At 41.9% G+C, this 21,604-nt stretch overlaps 1 protein-coding gene across 1 annotated transcript in view; it reads left to right on the forward strand.

Annotated features, from left to right (window-relative positions):
- Positions 1-20,385, forward strand: part of OSTF1 (osteoclast stimulating factor 1) — a 68,131-nt gene extending 47,746 nt beyond the window's left edge. The window contains exons 6-10 of the mRNA XM_085849834.1: positions 230-337; positions 13,925-13,974; positions 14,524-14,602; positions 19,698-19,790; positions 20,267-20,385. Coding sequence (XP_085705960.1) covers positions 230-337; positions 13,925-13,974; positions 14,524-14,602; positions 19,698-19,790; positions 20,267-20,325 — 389 coding nt within the window. The 3' untranslated portion in view covers positions 20,326-20,385. The remainder of the gene's footprint in view (positions 1-229; positions 338-13,924; positions 13,975-14,523; positions 14,603-19,697; positions 19,791-20,266) is intronic.
- The last annotated feature ends 1,219 nt before the right edge of the window (positions 20,386-21,604 follow it).

Raw genomic sequence — 21,604 nt, forward strand, 5'->3', positions numbered from 1 at the left:
ATGTGTATATGTGCATGTATATGTATATATATATATATATATATATATATATATATATATATATATATATATATATATATATATATATATATATATATATATATATATATATCTGACCTATCCTTCCAGCCTGATGCTGAAAACTTGTGCAGTGTATTGTCAGGGCATGCATTCCACCATGATTATAACCTCCACATGTTTTATTCTAGCACCTTGTACTGTGTCACAGGAAACGTGAGCTGGCTCCGTGAATGCTTGGACAATGGCGTCTCCATAAACGGCCTGGACAAGGCCGGCAATACAGCACTTTACTGGGCCGCACATGGTGGCCATTTAGGTGAGGCTGCATAATAGTCACGTTTGTGCTGCTTTTGCATAGATTTTCTTACTTTCTGTCATTTGGTTCCATGGAATGGCCATTATTGCTGTTTGTGCTGTTCAGCATGTTAGCATTCCAACTGAAGGTTTACTCGATCATGTTGTTTGTACTTCATGGAAAAGATGGTACAGGATCACATTTCCTGTAGGATGGAATGCAACTTAATTGTGAAAAGATTTGTGACCTTGCAGCTGAAGCTGTAGATGTGATCTCTCAACATCACTCTTCACATACTGGTGAAACAAATAAATTTCCAAAGGCCATTGGGGGCCATGTATTTGTTTTCCATTCATGGGAAAGTGGGGGGTGGGAGGGAGGGGAGAAAGGAAGGCATGTTGGTCGGGAGGAACGAATAGAAACAGGAAAGGTTTGAAGAGGTGAGAAAAGGAAGTGGCATGTCCACAGCAAGACTAAAGGCCCGGTCACACCTTGACGTTTTAGCCAGCGATGGCAACGTATTAAAATGTATGTAAAACGCTGGCTGACGTTGAACTTTTGATGTTTTTTTTTTTAAGATTCAGACGTATTCATAACGAGTTGGTCGTATGCATAACATATTAGTAATGGACACAGAACGTTTCGTTGTGTTATAGATAACTTATACCAACGAATGCTGAACCTGTTGTCGGCCTACACAACCGATGCCCAAAGATAGTCTAACTTAGGCATAGCGCGTTGCACGCATCGCCGACGATGTGACGTAGCCTATTAAAAGGCTGACTCACAACGATTCGAATCATAACTGCCATAGAAATGGAAGTGTCAACATCGCGGTCACACCTTGGCGATCTTGCCAGCGTATGCCGACCTAAGAAAAATGTGTCTAAAACGTTGGGGCACGTCAAATACGGTATGAGTAAGTTTGGTATACGTGAGTAGAACGCTAAAGTACATTATCATACGTCGTAGTAAGTAGAGTACGTCAAGAAATTTTAAACATGTTCAAAATTTTACGACGTACTTGGCGTATGACGCACGTTCCGCTTGCGATGAGGATAGGTTGTACACACGATATGTGGACGCTTACACACGTCCACAAAGGCTACTTATAAGCTACTCATAAGTCGAAACACGTCGCGGTAATGTCTTTTTTACGCGAAACTTATTTCTGACTTATGTTTGACGTGCTTTGAACCAATTCTTTACGTAGTCCCAACACACATCGACGTATGTAGACATATTCCAATGACGTCTTCCGGTCGACAAAAATAAATAAATTAACGTGTTTCTAGGTTACAACTGCCATAAAAAGACGTGTTCCCAGCGGTTTTGGGAATTGGTATATAAAAATGCTGCTCATAAAAGGGGAACCCAACAGTGTTTTCGAGTTCCTTTTTGAGTCGATGTCCATGTCAGCAGTTACAGTATCAGTAACAGTATTAGTATTAGTATTAGTATTAGTATTAGTATTAGTAGTAGTTTGTTCATGTTGGCAGTAGTAGGTGAGTGTGAGGGGGAGGGTGTGGGTTATGATGGATCGTCCTTGCGTCCGCGTGTCCACGGGTAGGTTCATAGGCTGCCACTCAACGATTTAAATGGCTGCATCTCCACGATTGAAAGTAGAAGCTTGCCTCAACAATTGGATTTTTTTTTACACTCAACGACTTTTAAACGGTACCACTCAACTATTTCATTGTTTACAATGAACGATTTAAATTGCTGTCACTCGCCTTTGTTTTTTGACGCTGGGGTTTGGAAATTTTAATCGTTTCTATTGAACGTGCTAAATCGCTCAAACCCCACTATTGAAAGTAGACACTTGCGCTCAAAAATTGGATTTTTTTTTACACTCAACGACTTTTAAATGGTACCACTCAGCTAGTTTCATTGTTTACAATGAACGAATTAAATTGCTGTCACTCGCCTTTGTTTTTTGACGCTGAGGTTTTGAAATTTGAAGCGTTTCTTCTGAACGTGTTAAAACGCTCAAACTCGACTATTTTAAATAGAAGCTGCCGATGGACAATTGGAATCATAGCCAAGCTAGACATCGAAGTGTGAACATCCTCGTCATGCCGAAGAAAAGTTTGAAGAATGCTGCAAATAAATGTCCTGGCCGTGGCCGTGGACGCTGACGCAAGGACGATCCATTATACCGACGTCTTTCAGCCTATGAGTAACTTAAAAGTAACGTCTGTCGATGTGTGGCAACGATCGCGTAACGTGCCAACAACACGTTAATCATAGGTTAGAAATAAGTTTCGGGTACGCTAAACATTACCTCGGCGTGTCTCAACTTATGATTAACTTACAAGTAGCATGTGTTGACGTCTGTCAACGATCGCAGACCGTGCATACAACTTGTGGCCAGCGTAGCGGAACGTGTGAGTCATACGCCGGCATACGTCGTGAAATTTCAAGCATGAAAAAATTTGAGGACAACCGAAAAGTACAACGTTTGAAGCCAACGTACAACGACGTATGGCAGTGTTTTTCAGCGTGCTCTCAATGTTATCAAAACTTACCCATAACATATTCAACGTGTGCCAGCGTTTTAGAAAAAAAATTCAAAAATCGGCATACGTTGGCTAAAACGTCAAGGTGTGACCGGGCCTTAAGTGATGATGTTGATCAAGGATGATTTAATGCTACAAATTGGAAGCCTTACAAATACTGTAGGAGCTTTAAGAAGACGAGCAGCATTAAATTTTTCATTTTGTATAAATGATCTAAACATTATATGATTACCTGTAAATTGTTTGCTTCATAAATATCTTGTTGCTGTTAAGTGGATGTCAATGCCACCAAAGCCCCTTATCATGACCAGGATCATACTGGGTGGTTTTCCCTTGCATTTGCAATGGTAGTCAGACATGAATTTAGCATTTGGCCAGGTCGCTGGCACACAATGGCTTACTTTCTTTTTGCAAAAGATACCGTGTAATCTTAAACCTCCACCACCGACCATTGCTGACAGACGTTTCCACCATACTAACGTCACATCCATCAGACAATGCTTTTTGAGTCCTCGCCCTACCTGCAAGCTTTTAGGTCGACAGTTGATAGTACTAGCGGGCATTCCTGCCCTCTCGACCTTTGGTGGGCAATGGACTGCGGCATATTCACACACCAGGTGTAGGGTTAGAGTTGGAGTCACCATGTGCAGGAATATGTGCAATGGAGATCGGGGAAATGCTCGTCACATTCCACATGTTTCGGTTTAGACGCCGATCACATCATGTGCCTTCTGGTTGAAAGGTTTGCATTAGCGGGAACAATCGTCTGAGTGGGGCAGACGGATGGTTGTTCTTTGTGGATTATGCGATTTTACTGTGTGAGACATAATCTGCGGCGATGCTCACCACAAGCGTCAGGATATGCACATACATATGTCTGATACCCACACACACACACACACACACACACACACACACACACACACACACACACACACACACACACACACACACACACACACACACACACACACACACACACACACCCTGGATACCAGCAGGGCACAGATCGAGAAATCTCAATCGACACCTCTGCTTTCAGCTATTCGTGACCATAGGCTTCAATATCAAAAACCAAAGAAAGCCTTACCAAGATGGTGGCGTGCCATCTTCGTGAGTCTGCTGTCACCTCGCAGGGGTCTTAAGCCGTCATTTTGTTTCGACATGCTCAAATATGCCTTGCCTCTGAACAGGCTGCAATGGTTTTTATTTTATAAAGTGCTCAAATTTTTTTTTTTTCACTTTCCTTACTTGTATCATCGAACGCCTGATCTTCATACCTACAAATCGCTGCATACATCGATTTTGGAATTGCAATAGTTTTCAAATTCGGAACTTGGAGCAATTGTATGCATTTATATGATGTGATTTCTTTTTTTTTCCACGATGTCCTCCCACGGACTAATTAAAGTATATAATCCAAATTTGTCTGGATTTGAGGTTCTGAGCTCGTTGACTCATTAAATGTCAAAATGTGGAGTGAAATCTGAAAATTTCAAGAAATTGGTGATTCTTATAAATGAAGTGTATTTTGATTAAGTAAGGCTATGATCCCCCCCCCCCACCTTCCTCCATATTTTATGCCAGTTTTTGTTTTTGCGTTGATGAAGGGGCTGGGGTGTGTCCAATCAGCTTGCTATCGCTTGCCAAGCCAGCTGTTCCTTATTAACTTTTCATTGGAGTGCTTGCTTGAGTGCTTAACCCACTTCGTGAGCGCTCTCCAAGCTGCTTGGTAATATAACACACCCCTGTTGCACCATTCTCTTTCCTTTTCTTTTGCTTTATTTATCTCTTTGCTTAAATATTTGGAATGACTGTTGCTAAACTTTGAGTGGTATTCTACGATGCTTGTTCGTTTGCAAGCCATGGCGATAGTTGACTCAGAGAGTAATTACTGCCTCAGAGAGTTCCAGTTCCATATTAGCGGGAACACAGGATGCCCGCCGCAGTTTGAGTCTCATATCCAAAGGGAAGCCCATGTTATAATCTGTTTGTTAAAAGTAGTGCTGTTTGACCATGCTTTTTGAACGTACCCCATTTAGTTCAATACTGTATTAATGTGCAATGTTTGAACAGACAAGATGTCCAGTTGGACATCTATCCGAAGGATGGCAAACACATTGTTGAATGTCCTGCCAATGAAACTGTATGAGGTTGAACCTTCTCCTCCCTCAAGTCCTCTTCTTGCTTAAACCTCCGTGAGGTGTAAACTCGAGGTAAATGTAAACCCACAATCGAGGTAAACCTTCCCCTCCCCTCTCCCACTTCCCCTCCAGTCCCCCAACCAAACGCAAGTCAAAACTCTCCCCTCTTCCCCTCAAGTCGCTCTACTAAGCTCAAGTTGAGAACCCTCCCTTTCCCCCTCAAGTCCTACCAAATGCAAGTCGAGAACACCCCCTTCCCCTACCTACTCCCCCTGTTCCTCCACCCAATCTCATCTCACCCCCTCGCTTCCGTCCCCTCCTCGCCTCCCCCTCCCCTCACCCCCCCCACATACTCCCCCCTTTCTTGGTATTCCTGTCAGCGAAGTGACAGATGGTATTTGCTAGCGACAGGTGGTATTTTGTGAGAGATCTGCGGCATGGCTCCACGGTGTTCACACCCATCTTTTTATGATGCAGCAGTGCCAAGTGAGCAAGGTGGTAAGGTGAAGTGAACCATGAGGTGCAACTCCGTGTTATTTACAGTGTTAGGGTTAGGGTTTATACGTGTAATCACGTATAAAAAATTCTGCAGAGCAAGTTATCATCGGAAATTTTTGTAACTTCGCATATCAGAGGCCTATTGAGGTCCCTTTCAGTGCACAAAATTTTGAAGGTCAAAGGTCAAGGTCACTTTGGCGCAAGTCAGGGGAGTCGACGAAACCCTTATTTTTTTCAGTAATTTTGATCGGATCGTCTTCAAACTTCATGGGAATATAGTTCATGGTCTGGCGCTCAGCTGATTAATTTTTGGTGGCGATTGGCCTTGACCTTCATATGTTTTTTTTTTTGGTCTGTAATCACGTATAAATCACTCTGCAGAGCACAGTTGTCATTGGAAATTTTTGTAACTTCGCATATCAGAGGCCTATAGAGGTCCCTTTCAGTGCACAAAATTTTGAAGGTCAAGGTCAAAGGTCAAGGTCACTTTGTCGCAAATCAGGGAGTCGACGAAACTCTTATTTTTTGAGTAATTTTGATCGGATCGTCTTCAAACTTCATGGGAATATAGTTCATGGTCTGGCGCTCAGCTGATTAATTTTTGGTGGCGATTGGCCTTGACCTTCATGATTAGCGCCAAAGGTCAAACATATTTGACCCCAAGGTCAAATTTTCAAGTTTTAGGAACCATATCGTGTAGTACCTCAAATTGAACACCTCGATGAGTGCTTTCTAGATATGTCAAGCTTGAGACATTATGACGTCATTTGGTTACGTTATGAGGCAAACGCATATTTTTCATGGTTACTCTGTAGAACGATTCTCCTCGGAATCTCTCGTCGGCAGATATTCCTCAAGGAGTCGCTCCTGGTGGATAGCAGCTCTGTTCACCTCAGTGTGACGTTAAAGAAGTCACACGTGGTCACCTTTTGGCAAGATACGGGTCACCCTGCGGGTGACATTGGTTTATTTTTTTGTTTGTTTTTTTTAAAACACGAGATCGCATTGTTTCACCTTTTTGTGCGATCTGTTTTCATTATATTCTGATCTCATCCGATTATGATCCAATCTGATCTGCTTCCCCCCAGTGCCGGGTGGTATGTGGTAATCTAATGTACAAGGAAGAAAGTTGTGTGTTTGTTTGTTCATGTATGCATTCGACCCTTGCGGGAACCAGTGCATCCAAACTTTGTATGGTCTCCCCTTTCATCCAGAGGAAGGTCGAGAGCGATGTTTGGGTATATATATTTTTTTTAATGTAAAAAAAAATTATTTAAATCAGATAATTGGCCTTCAGGCCTCCATCGTCTCTTGTGCAAATACACTGCCTTGCTTTTTCCCCCTGGGAGTGATCGAGTAATATGTTTTTAGGAAGATTGTTTGTTGAGGTTGTATATCGTGATTTGTTGTCAACAACAACAATGTAATTATTGTCGCCGTTTACACATGCACCTGTCATTAAAAAGATTGCTTTACACAGGTTTATTTTATAACACCAACGTGTTCAGGCCTCGGGCGAGTATGTTCCTCCACACTGCTTGGGATTTTCCCAAGAGCGATCAAGCAATACGTTTGTTGAGGTTGTTGTGAAAACCACATGTTGAGGTTGTTGTGATTTGTTGTATTTAAAAGAATAGATTTAATAAAAATGAGTTGAAAGCGGTCCAAGCACATTTTGCAACGCTCAAGATTGGCAATTCATTTGAAACCATAAGGCCAACATTCCCCAATTTGTCATAATGCAGGAAATATTTCATGGAATTTCCTGGACAACGCCAGGTACCTCAGTGTGTGTGCGTTTGTGTGTGTTGTGAGATCTCCACACAGTCATCTGCTCCATTATAGATAGATGTTCAAATTGAATCCAGCTAAACGGATCAAAGGCGATTAAACTACTTTTGAGCTATCCTTCCAGATCCTGAAGCTACTGTGGATGAAAAAGAACCAAACAATAATGTTAACACGGTGACATCAGCATTGGAGATGAAAGGAAGCGTTTCCTTTTTTGCTCGTATGAAAATAATTGTCATGTTTTTTTTTAATTCGCTCACCTGGAACATAGTTCTGGGGAGCTTATGGGATGACCCGTCGTCAGTCCGTCCACAAATACGTACTTGCAACTTCTTCTCTGAAACCACACGTACGATTTTGATGAAACTTTACCACGACCTTTATCACCTTGTACATCTCAAACTTTGTTCACAACATTAAAACTATGGGCTCCTATGGGGGTGTACGGGGGGTTGCTCCTCAAAAAAGTTATTTGCTTTCTTCTCAGAAACGACACACACAATTCCGATGAAACTTGACCATAACCTTCATCACCCATGATCTACCAAAGTTTGTTCACGACATTAAAAAAGGTTGGGGTCTAAGGTAGTTTATTGGGGGGTGTGGGGGGTGTATGTGTGCACACCTCTATGCTTCCTTGCTTGCCCCTCAAAATAGGTATTTGCTGTAACATTGGTTCATTGGTGTATTTTGCTGATTCTGTCCCATGTTGACTTCCTCGTCGGGAATCATTATTCTACCAGGTGAGCGAGCTCCCAGTTATTATTATTATAGCCTGGTTTTGGCTTAGTGGTTAGGGTGGCTGGCTTTGGGATCTTAGGGTCCTGAGTTTGAACCCCTTTTGGCTGCTGAATTAACACCAAGTGGGGTTGACTCAGCTCGTCATCCTTCCGAGGTCAGAGAAATGAGCACCAGTGTACTGGTAATAGGGGCATTGCATCAGCATCATAGCCATGCCCTCAACCAATGATGCAACCAGCAGCCACAGGCTGCACACTAAGACGGAGATGATTTTTTCTTTTTGGTTGGGGTTGGAGAAGTCGTGATCTGGTAAAACGACATTGGTTTATAATGTTTCAAAGTGCTCCAACTGATCAGTTTGTCGGTTAGGACACCATGGTGTGCACGTATATTCAAATGTACCAACAGCTCCAAGGTTGAAATCGAATACCATTGTGGCTCAAGCTCCCTTTTGACATTATGAACTACATCTTGCTTGCCTTTCTTTTAACTAAATGGTGTATTGTAATTTTGCATAACTTTAACATGTAACCTCAAGCATCTGCAAGTCTGCTGTGCTTTTATTAAGTGGTTTATTACAACGTATTTTCAACAGGGCTTTAAAAGCAGAGCAGGAACTGAGCTATTAATGAGAATGCTTTACAACTCTGCTTGTTTGGAGAGTTTGTGGCAACTGTTGTTGATTCTCACCTGCTGCACACGAACCACACGTTTTAAACTCTACCTAATTAACGCACCGTAACCACCATTTTTTTAGATGCTCTTGGTAGGAGTTGATTTGTGAATATACAGTATTTCTTGAAACTCTTTGGACCTCGAAATTATATGCAACCACACTTGGCGGCGTAATGCTTAGAATATCCGCTCTCAGTCTGGGTGGTGGGTGGTTCAAACCCTGGTCAAGTCATACTAAGGATTTTAAAAATGGAGTGTGCTGCTTCCTTGCTTGCCATTCCACTTTTTAAAAAGCGATAGGGCATGGACAAACAACCATAGGCTTGCAACTATTGCACAGGCTTGGCCTGCTGCATCATGGAGCACCTTAGAATGGCTTAATTGGCTCTTTTTGCATAAAAATATTCCTTCTCTCTCTTATGTACCATACTCTTCACAGAGTGGTGTCGCCGAAGTAGCTTCCTGAGCAAGGGTTGTACTGGGTGGTTTGACATTGCCTTCCGAGCATTAGTCATGGTAGAAATTTGGAATTTCTTCAGGGTGCTGGCGACAGCTTGCCTACTCTTTGTGAAGGACACCGTTGGGTCTTCAATTCTCACCAACTAATGACGGCAGCCCAGTTGAACGTCCACCCGTGGGACGGCACACACACATTGATGAGCCTGCCTGTCTGTGAAACACCGGAATGACGGTTTATATCTGGGGCAGGATTCAAACCCAGGCTTGACGGCTTCGGGGCAAGTGTGCATACCTCTATTCCATCCTGCCAGCCTGGCAGATATATGGATGCTCTTTAAATACTGTGTATTATTACCATCACCGAAGGAGAGGGTATTGCATTTGGGTCCTTTTGTCTGTCTGTCTGTCTTTGTTTGCTCAGAACTTTAGTGTTTTTCTCTGCAACCGCTTGTTGGATTGAGACAAAGTTTTCACCATAGGAACGACTACTCATGCAGAATGTTTTATTGATCGTTTTGACGTCATAGGTCACGTGGTATGGCAGCCACATTGGAAAAGCAGAAAAAACTCCAGTTTTTAATCCTTAAAAAGAAATCTTCTCTGAAGTGGCTCAACAGATCGAGGTGAAACTTTACACATATGACCGGTCTATCGATGAGGAACAAAACATTCACACATATGATGTCATTGGTCACATGGTTTTGCAGCCATGTTGGATTTACCCCATAAACCTACAAAAATAACTTCTCTAGAACAGCTGTACAAATTGAGGGGAAACGTTCCACAAATGTTCACCAAGCCTTGGGGATACCAGGGTATTCAGAATAATTGATGTCACATGGTCTGGCAGCCATATTGGATTGAGAGAAAATATTACAAAATTTTTTTCTCTTGAACCACATAATCGATCGACGTGAAACTTCATGCTTATGATCTAGTGATGGGGAATATATGTTTTAAATTTCAATGTGATGAGACGCATGATCGGGCAGCCAGAACTATTTAATTTTTTGATGGGGTTTTTATTTTTATTTTTTAAATAAGGCTCACTTGGCTGTGCTTGGATGGGTTTGAGGGTAGAAGAGTAGCAGCTGAAATGCGAATCCTATCCAGGTTCCTCCTGATCACTTCATTTTTTGCTTTTTGCTTGTTAGGGCTCCTTCTGATGACTCCAATGCAAGACTGTACCTATTTGGTCTTCCATTTGATTTTAATTGAATTCATTTTAATCCCATTCTAAATTAAATTGAATAATAATAAACAACATCATGGGTCAGGGTCAGTTGTCCAGTCAAAGCGGGACGTCTTGGTACTCGGTCATCACTGCCAGTAGTTATAAAGTGGTAGTTCTAGTTATGTCTCTTATTAATTATGTGACACACCAGTATATAAACGCCACACAAAACAAGTCTGAAGACGACAATGGTTCAAGAGCGGTCGGTATTTGCCGATGTAGATTTTCAGAAGTCAAGGATGAGACAATGCGATAATTTTTGACCAAGTTATAAAAATGATCAACATGATGTGGTATGGGTGACAGGTTATTAGCTGCAAAATGTCGAAAACCTGGTTTCGTTGAATAACTTTCAAAATTTTACCTTTGCATAACCTTTAAAGGTCACAAAACAATGTTGTGGACATTAAAATAAGGAAACAGGATACGTGCTATAGCTTATTGGAGTTAGTTCATTGAAGAAGGTCGAAAACCCGGTTCGATTTCCACAACTTTGAAAATTTGACCTTTCTGGCCTTTAAAGGTCAAGGATTATGACCTTTGGTGCAAAACTTCCTCTGGAACATTCCAGGAGCAATATAATGTCATATAGGCTATATGGCATTTCACACTCCTCGGATTATCCATACTTTGATGAAATCAACGTAAAAACAAACTTGAAAGGGGGCGCCACAGGCAAGGTGTTCGAGATAGAGCAAGATGGTTTCAAGACTTTGGGTGGGGAATGACCTCAAGATTATGCATAAAAAATAGTCATCCTCGCTCTCAAAGTTTGGGTGGTTGTATGATTTTTATGTCAAAATTCGCAATTTTCTAAGTTTTTGACCTTGTGGCCTTGACCTTGGGACGAAAATGAAAAATCGGACAACGACAAGTTTTAGATAATTCATTTTTCCATTCAAATACCGAAGAACTCATTCCATTCAGTCAATTCCCTAGGAGAAGATAGATTTTTAATCCGACTACCCCCTAAAAATGGCTATTTTTGGGGCGTGGCTCCGCCCATTGCCCTCATCCAAGAAAACACAACTAGACATTGATATCGAACACATAACCAAGTTTCATCAAGATCGGATCAAAGTCCACGGAGTTATGCTCTGGACAGACAGACACACAGACAAGCCGGTAGGCGGACATGGGTAGTCGATCAAGTCAAATTTAGTCGTTTTTCAGCCGTTACTAGCCAACAAAAGCGTCCATAGCAACGGTTCTTTCTCACACATAACGAGGACATACCATGAACCTACCATACCAGTTTTATGTATATCTGACTCATAGTCTCTGAGATATAACGAACTTCGTTTTTTTATTGTTTTTGACCAGGGTTCATTCAAAGTCTATCTTCTCCGACAGTTTTCATAGGATCTGGCTGGAAATTTTTGACAACATGGCTGAATGTACTGCCCACAGTCGCTCGTGGCCCGATTTTTGATTTTCGGGAAAAACATTTTTTGAGATTTTTTTGAAAAATTTCAAAGGTCCGTTGCTAGGCAATGGATGGGTCCATAGCAACGGTTCTCATTTGCACACAACGAGGTCATGGTATAAACCTACCAACCAAGTTTCATCGAAATCGCCATTGTATTAACGGAGCACTGGACCGAACAGACATACATACAGACAGACAAACGTATCGACGGAAATACTGATAAGGGTAGACTAGATCGACTACCCAACAGACAGACACACAGACATAACGAATATAGTGGTCACTCTGGCTGGCGCTCGTGAACCAATACTCCACACAAAACAAGTCCTGGTGAGGGTCTGCAATCTCCAATTGCTCTTTTTCTTGTTGGTATTATTATTTTTATTAATTATTATTGCTACCTATTACAGTTATCCCTCACTTTACTGAAGGGTTACGTTCTGCAAATTCCTTCCGTGAGGTGAATTTCCGTAAATCAAAACCAATTTCCCAATATACTCCCATTATATAAGTGGAGAAAAGTTTCTACAGAACAAAATCTTATCTCTAGGATGAAACAAATACACTTAATAGGGCAAAAAAAACGTTGTTACAATACTGTACTCCGTACATTACTTTAAACTCTAAACTATTACTGTAATACTGTGTATGTGTACCTTAATGGAGATCAAATAATAATCCAAACATTCAGCATGCGCTCCATGTTTTCCATCATGTCACTTCCATGCCACAATAACTTTTTACAATGTAGAGGTGTTTGGGTTTGGGTTATGGTAAGCTGTTAGTGTTAGGGTTAGGGTGAGCTGTTGGGGTTAGAGTTAGGGTCAGGGTTAGCTGTTAGGGTTAGCGTTAGGGTTAGCTGTTAGGGTCAGGGTTAGGGTTAGCATTTAGGGTTAGCTGTTTGGGTTAGGGTTAGGGTTAGCTGTTAGGGTCAGGGTTAGCTGTTTGGGTTCGGGTTCGCTGTTGGGGTTAGGGAGTGAAATCCCAACCGTGGAAGTTTCCTTCAGGAGCCAGCGGAATGAGATGCGAGGAGTAGAGAAGAGATGGTGAGTCGGGGTAGTGGCGGTGCTCTGCTCTACATAAACCATCCATACATCCTTTTACAGCTCGGATATCCATGCATCCGATAACATTTAAGGGTGTGAAAAAGCGAAACTTTAAAATAATTTATTTCGCCGATCGTTATGTGTGTTTATTTAATTGTTCACGATATAGAGAATTGTTTCTGCTTCAAAAATTCTCCAATTTAAACCCAGATGGTGACATGATTTGTTTAAACATGAGTTCTGATAGTCGAATATTATATGAAATGTCAAAAATCCGTACAGTAATTCGAAGGCAATACCTAAGTCCATCTCGCTTTGAAAGGTTTATATGCAGTATATCATGTTGTTGTAAAATATGACCCGAGGACACCTCTAAGAATCAAGTGAAATGCGAATATACTTTTGCCCTCACGTCGTTTGGTGTAAGTAAAACTTATGAAGAGAGAGAAAAAAAATTTAGACTCAGATTTCCATTGCAGTGGAATTTAGTCACGACGACTTCGTTTCCGTGATATCAAATTTCCGTAATGCGGGGGATTACCATGCCTATGATTGGGTGTTAAGGATTCATCGAGATGCTCCTTGCTTTCCATTTTGCTGACCGGAGTTTTGGGCTCAGTTAAAAACAGTAGGTTTGATGGTCCTGTCATTGGTGGATTTATCACAATGTGGTTAAAACATTCATGGCTGAGCATTTAACTCAAACCTGTGGGGTTTTTTTGGAGTTGCACTGAAAACTGTATAACTTCAATGGAAGCAGGAATTGCCTTGTAATTGAAAATTCGATATGTTGTGTTCGTTTTTTTTAAACGTTAAAATACTTGTGCTGCCCACCAGGACAGCTGACCCTAATGTCCCTTTTGAAAGCACAGCATGCTCTTCAATTCAAAACCCTTTCTGTGGAGTCACAGGATTTAATGTTGTAGTCTGACTTTATTTATTTTTTTACTGAGAATTGAACCAAGACCAGATTACTCAAGAGTATGCTTATGTATGAGCTGTACTGTCTGTCTTCGCTCAATGATGAGTCACACCTCCTGTCTATCTTACCAAGTGTGTTGTATCTTCACAGACATTGTTGAGATCTTGCTGTCTTTTCCAAATGTTGAGCTAAACCACCAGGTAAGAAAACACAATGTATCCCCAGCTCTGTTATGTGTTCGTACTCATCCCACAATTTTTTTAATTTAATTTTTCCTATTTGAAGAGGATTTTTGAGCCGTCTTTTCATTGGTAGCGTTTATTATTCCTGATCCCAAGAATCCTTGAGGGTATCGAGTTAACCACGACGTGTAGAATGCCATCGCATGTAAACCGGACTAGACTGGACCAGCAGATTTAGTTCATTGATGAACCAACTGGGTTTTAAACTGACAATCCTGTTGTGATGTGTGCTATGTGTGCTATGTGTGACATTACTCTCCTTTGACGAGATCGATATCCAGAAGCATAGAAACGAAATCCTTGATGCACAGTCTTCGGCTGAATTTGAACCTGCGACCCCTGTGATGCCATTCCAATGTCCTCACCATTTGACGAACATTGCACTGTGTTTTATTTTTATTTTTGTGAAGTCTCTTACTCGTAGAAGATCTCATCACATGTGCCGTATCTGAAGGTAGATTGAGGTTATTTATTTATTCTGTACTATATGTGAATTGTCTGGTGTAGAACAAGCTGGGGGACACGTCACTGCATGCTGCCGCTTGGAAGGGCCACCCAGACATCGTACAAAGCCTTCTGGAGAAAGGTAAGGTACCTCTGCTCTGTCTTTCGTCCATGTGCATTTGTTCATCTGTTACCAAGACCTGGATTGAAGTTGTATCCTTGCCCATGGCCCTCTGTTCTTGAAACTCTTGACAGCATATTTTATTTGATGATTGGAAGTTTGACCTTTGACCCAGTTGGTCGTCGATCCAGTCATCACATCCAGGCTTCTGCTGTTTGTTGAGAAGACTTTTGTTTTTATTCACCATCTCACAAATACCAATTATGTGTTGTTCATTTTTATTTTCGTGTGCGAATAACTCATCTTTACTGACAGGTTAATTACCCCAGAATTACAGACGGGATGACTTGTAATATTGGGAGTGGTGCTATATGGTACACATTTACATCGTGAGAATTGTATATTACAACCCCCCCTCCCCTCCCCCACCCCCTCACTCCCCCCTTCCCCACTCTGAACACTTTGGACGATTCATTTCTTTTTAACAAACTAAAACCTTTCCGTGCACACCGCAAATATAACCACCGTCTTCAACTCATTCCGTGCAGCGGTTTCAGGTGTGTGTAGAAGTCAAGCAAACACAAACGAGAGAGTTCATGGAATGCGTTACTCCAGACAGTGTTCTAGTATATGCTGTAAGACCACGGTTTACGTTGGGGATGTGTTCCTCAAAAGTGCGACAAATACTGAAACAACGAAAATCAAAGCAGTTTTTCTTTTAATTAATGGAATAAGTGGGTGATGCATTCCTAATGTCACCACTAATGTAATGGGAGTATATTCACCACTTATATGTCGCTTTTTACCGATGATATTACCCTTTTTTTTGATTAATGATAGTTATCAAGTACATATCCATATAAATAAATAAAAAACAATTACCAGACATTAAAATAAAAAGAAACCTCTTCGGAAGTGGTCAAATTTGGCGGTATGTCGTCGTCTTCCTCCTCCTTCAATGAACATATGCATTTTTATCAATCAGAGGCAAACATAATAACCCGGCAATATCAAGGGCACATTCACCAGCATCCATTTGACGAATAACATCGAATTTCACTACTAAGGTAACACTTTTCCAATGCCTCTTAGCCAATCTACAGTGCAGTACATGTCTTTGTGTGAAGCAAAGTCCAGTAGTTTGTTCAGTGATTTTTCCGATCTCCTGATTTGGTACTGTTGCGGTTTGGGGACCGGTGGCGAGAACGACCGCTAGGTGGGGGAGGTTACGTCGTCTCCCACCAGACTCCCGGAATTGTAGGCAATCACTCACGGATAACTCCGTGAGGCGGTGGGACGCTTAACCGACCGTGGACGCCAATACCTCCACCGCGTATCGTAGGGTCTTTTTGTCTAGAACCAATCAACCATGCAGTGTCGTCTACAGGGGAACCACGCCCTCGGCACATTTTGCTCGAACCGGGTCACTCTACCGACTGCGGTAGAGTTCCAACTACCGACTACCAACTCCGGTTCGGGTGCAGTCGAGTGGAACTGCCAAAGCCATGCCGGCTCGGATGAGCAGATTAATGGGAACAAAGACCCGGCTAAAACTCAGATCCGAACCATGCTGGACCAGTGAAAGAAAGGATGGAAACTAACTGGGAACATTTCTGCAATTGTTTTATTTACAGCAAGAAGGACACAGAGCAAGCTTATCATGGATATCCAGGAGATTTACAATGATCAAAAACACTTATACAGTTGTACTTGGCAGACGGCGCCACACACACACACAGACACACACACAGACGAAAATAAAACCCAGGTGAATTCCAAGGAACCTCGCAGCCAGGGAGAGAGACGGGCTGGGGTCGCGGGTCGGCTGGGTACCTGCACGTTGGAGGGAGGGGGTGCTACGTGGTGCGGCACCTGCCAATGGTCGTACAGCTCGGCCCGCAGTCACGTGTGGGGCTCGTGTCCGCGAGGAACCCGAGCGGAGCAGAGCGGAGTCCCAGGGCAGGGATCAGGGTCGCGGACAGGACGCAGCGAGAGACCCGGTCGAGGTCAGGTGTCCTCGGTCATTATCGAAATCGACCAGACGGATCGCTCCAGCAACGAAGAACGGCCATGCACCACCACCCACAGACTCGTGAAAAAGCTCTCAGTCTGTCAGTCCTCCTCGTACACCGAACTCAACACTCCAGCAAAACTCCAACGAACGCCCCAGCTAATGCAGAACTGAACTGAGCCTTTTTGACTGAACTCCAACTAACACGCGTCTCAGAGGGTCCCTTCGTAGTCCATCGACCTCCCTCAGCGGGGTGGGGCCTTGGTCAAAACTGGCATCACTGTCCGCCCTCATTGGACAAGGCCTCCATGGGTCCGCCCCTTCTGGGTAGGGTTTCAGCCATACGGGAGCCCACTCCCTCCACACGTGCGGACTCGCCAAGAAGGAACTACTGAAAGAAGATTTTGCCTCGGCCAACGGGCCTTCGGATACAGCAGGTGGACAGTGGATCGTGATGGGGGATGGGATATAAAGATTTATTCACCGAACTAAAAAAACATCGCAATGCACCCCTTCGATTTCCCATGACACACAAGGAAGGGTTCTGTCTACACATATATATTTATCGGAATAACTAACTTCGGGGCACCTGTATGTTTGAATGCATACGGTTCCTAGAACCGTAACAGTACGTTAGCGATGTATTCTGGTGTCTTTATCAGTTTTGTTAGTTCTGAAAATGCTCGGGACTAAAGGGTATGTCCTTTAAAACGACATAAGTGTGAGTTGTGATGACGTACATTGAGAAATGGTATTACTAACGTGACTATGTATTTGTGAAATGACATAACAAGAGTGACATAAACCAGGGTATTGCTATACTTCAATTGATATAAAATTATGGTTTTTATCCCCCGCCGCGTGGCGGAAGGGGGGATATTTGTTAAATTTAGTTTAAAAAATAATAATTCCTGAAGTTTGGTGCTATTGAATGAAGCAGTTTTATACACCACCTTCTTTAACATGTCCAATAACTGCTAAACTGGAGGTTCTTGGTAGTGTGAAGAAGGCCATTGGTGTTCTGCAGTGTTCAAGTATATAATTCAATTTGTATAAAACTATAAGGGCACTCTGTAGAGCGCATACCTCCGCCAACGCAATGCCTGATCCACGAGAACATATCGGGCCCAATACATTTTTGAAATATATTGCTACATATCGATTTTGTCCCTGTCTCTCAATGGTGATGAATCGCTTTAAAATTAAATAATTCTCATATCCAGATCCGGATTCGGATCTTCAACCAAAATCGAATCAATTTATCCTGGTCACACGTCCAACCTGCCCACCAAGTTTGATCTGAATCTGTCCACAACTTTTTGAGATATCATGCTATATATGAGTTTGGCTCCATCTCTCAATGGTGAAGAATCACTTTAAAAATTTGAGCAGCCGGATCCGGATCTTCACCGAAATCTAATCAGTTCGTCCTTGCCGCACACCCAACAACCTGCCCACCAAATTTCATCCGGATCCGTCCACAACTTTTTGAGATATCCTTTCACACAGACAAAGTGTGGTGAAAACATAACCTCCTTCACCTTCGGTGGCAGAGATAATAGATTGTAAAGGTTTGTAAAAAAAAAAAAAATTAATAAAAATATCCTGAAGTCTACCGCTGTTGACGCAGTGTCGAACACACCACCTTATTTAACACATTATATTAGTTATTCATGCCTGTTTGTGTTCATTAGACATCCTTCAAAACAGTAAGTTTCTTGTTTGGAATGATTTTCAATTTTGTTTGACTAGCAGACAGACAGACGTAATTATCTCACAGACAGACGTGCATGATCGGGACAAATTATCTGCGCATGCATGATCGGGACAAATTCATCGCAAAAGTATGGCTGAACTACAGGTTCGTTTTCTGATTCATGTTCCGATTCTTGTTCAAAATATAACATTTGATTGAAATCAGGTTGTTCCTCGATCATAAACTGATGTTTGCAGACAGACAGACATAAGTGAACCAATTGTTTAACCCCGCTCTTTGCTTCGTGTGCGCTGTTGTAATTACTTTACTTAACGCCGAGAGTGTAGACCAAATGAATAGTAGAGATTGCAGTTTATATAGACGTCTCTCAAATAGCAGAGATTTCATTGCAATAGTACCTGCTGTTTGTTGTTGGTGTTAAGCATGATGAACATGATGATTAAAAGAAAAGAAAAAATGTACATAATGGATCTCGACCAGTGGTTGATTGCATATGTCAGGAATTCCAGCACTCCTAATTCATGCAGAACGATGACACGCATTTGTTTTGACTGTCATTGACCCGAACTCTAAATGCATCACGTGTTTACTTTGAAACAGTTTCCAGGGGGTTGTTTCAGAAACTTATTATTTGTCTGACAAGTATTTGGTAACTGTGATGCATAAATCCAGAAAAGCGTATAAAGTAATTTGAAAATACATCAACAAATGCAAGGAGATGCATTTTATGGGGGGTTCATCATTTCCTGTTTAAGATCACTGCTGTAATTTAACGTTGAGTCAGTTGGTGGCAGTAGCTTTCCATCTTGTGACGTCAAGGGCTGTGCATATTCCGCTAAAACATGGCGAGGGAGGGAGGGAGAGAGAGGGGCGGTGGAGGAGAGGGATTTAGAGGGCTTAAAATTAAATAAAAATGTAAGTAAAGGAGGGATTTGAAGGGGATATAGGAAGAGGGGTAGGGGAGGAGAGAGGATAGCTCTTTCGCATACCTATAGTTTGCATACTTACGCCCCTTTTCCCATAATTTTTTGTTTGTTTGCTTGTTTGATGTTAACTGTACAAGTCGTGTTACAGAATGAGCATTTAAACACTCAAAATTGTGGATGTTTTTGTTGTGTAACAAACAGCATGACACCCTAGCTAGAATGGCAGTTGTATACGGATATCCCCCCCCCACCCCCTCCACAAACTGAAGATCTAAAGAATGTTCTTGTTTTGATTTATTTATTTATTTTAAATATGAAGGTGTGTAAATGTTACCTAATTCAATGAGTGACCATTTGTTTAAAAAATAACAATCTCCTATCTTCCTGGTCTTAGAACGAAGCAGCTGCTGTATGTAATTCTCACTCAACTCAGAAATACTACTCCTTGCTGTGTCGCTACAGGGGTACGGGTAGACCTGCGAAACAATGAGAAGAAGTATGCGGCGGACATGGCAACAGACGCACAAAGTGCCGCCCTCATTAAGCGGCGTTCCGGTACGAACCGAAGGTTAACTGCTCATAATCGCCCCGCGACGCTGCATGACTCAATTTGAATAAAACAGGATTAAGCTGCAATTAAATATGAGCTATCTTTCCCATAGATGTGAGCACAGGGGAGATTAGAGGCTGGAAAAACGTTTCTGTGCACTTTTTGACGTTTGTACAACTTGACATTTCAAAGGATCATCTCTCTAACGAAACTATTTCAGGCCCTTCCTCTGCTTCTTGTGAATATAATGTTTCTGCAGTTTGTTTACAAATTGAATCATCTTTTGTTGAGGGCAATTGACATATTGCAGGAGGGTGTGACATGAAAGGGGGTGGGGGTAGCAGTGTAAATAATTACACCATTTGTGCATAGTGCATACATACAATGTTGTGGTCTTTCGATCGAAAATCTATGCCCTTTTAAAGATTGTTGTACATGGGTTATTACGTCGTCATTGACTTGTACGCATTTGTCACTGCAGGTGCCAGCCACATTAACAATCAGGACGATGAGTACTTGGATGAAGAAGATTCTGATTAAACGATTCAAATTCCTCGTTACTTTAACACCTTTCCAATTAAATATTTGTCTTTACTCCTATTCCTGATGTTTTGGTTTGGTCTCACCATTTGTGTGGCTGTTTGTTGTTATTGCCTGTTTTTTTTTTGTTTGTTTGTTTTTTTGTTTTCTTTCTTTCCTTTTTCATTTTTTTTTCTTTGATTAATCCTTGCCAAGACAATCAACTGCACATTTGTCTTAATTGCGCACCTCCAGCACTTTTCACGAGTGGCATCTTTATCGGGCACAACAGTGCCAGTCTGTGTCAACTCAACAAAGATAAAAGTTTGTTGACCATGGTGGGAAGTGAGTTTGAGGCTATGATTTGAGTGTTAGCCATTGTAAACGCTCAAATTGTAGCCGAAAGGGCTGGCCCAAGTAAAAATAGCGTCCCTTTACTACAGTTTCAACAATGGTTTTGACTAGTTTTAAGCAGTTATTTTCTGCAGACTACTGTAATTAGAACAGTAATCACCGGTTATCAGCTATCCTTACTGCAGTACAGAAACCACAATAGCATAACTAAAAGGAAGTTTGTTTTTTCTGTTAACTTAAACTGTCAGGAAAGTATATGAGAGTATAAGTACAGTTCTAACTAGAAGGGCACTCGGTCGAGCGCATACCTCCGCCACGCAATGCCTGATCCACGAGAACACATCGGGCCCCATACATTTTTGAAATATCATGCTGTACAATACTATATCGTTTTTGGCCCTATCTCTCAATAGTGAAAAATCAGTTTAAAAATTCTAGTAGCCAGACCTGGATCTTCACGAAAATCTAATCAGTTAATCCTTGTCACACACCCAACCTGTCCACAAAACTTCATCTGGATCCATCCACAACTTTTTGAGATATCCTGCACACAAACAAACAGAAAGGGGTGAAAACGTAACCTCCTTCACCTTCGGTGGCGGAGGTAACTATACCATTTTTTCCTAGGATTGCTCAAAACATAGCTGCACCTCACTTCCTATGGCGGTTATCATACTGATCTGCTTCCAGTCAATAAACTCCATTGCAAATGTAAATTTGCCAGCTTCCACAGCTATCTGCTGGCTATATATTGGAACATATCTCCAAATGCTTTTTGGGAATGTCTGATTGCCTCGGTGAAGTTTGACTTTCTGTTTCTATTAATTTGACACGCATTCGGTGTGTGGATCGAGATAAAGTAAGAAACTGCTTGTCCATCTTAAAGTTGGTGCTCCCTCGCAGCACAAGCACAAAATTGGATCGTACATGATGAACTTTTCCCCTT

Source organism: Eptatretus burgeri, chromosome 12 (genome assembly GCF_056783735.1).
Source record: "Eptatretus burgeri isolate ZD-2024b chromosome 12, Ebu_testis_v1, whole genome shotgun sequence".
Lineage (NCBI taxonomy): Eukaryota > Metazoa > Chordata > Myxini > Myxiniformes > Myxinidae > Eptatretus > Eptatretus burgeri.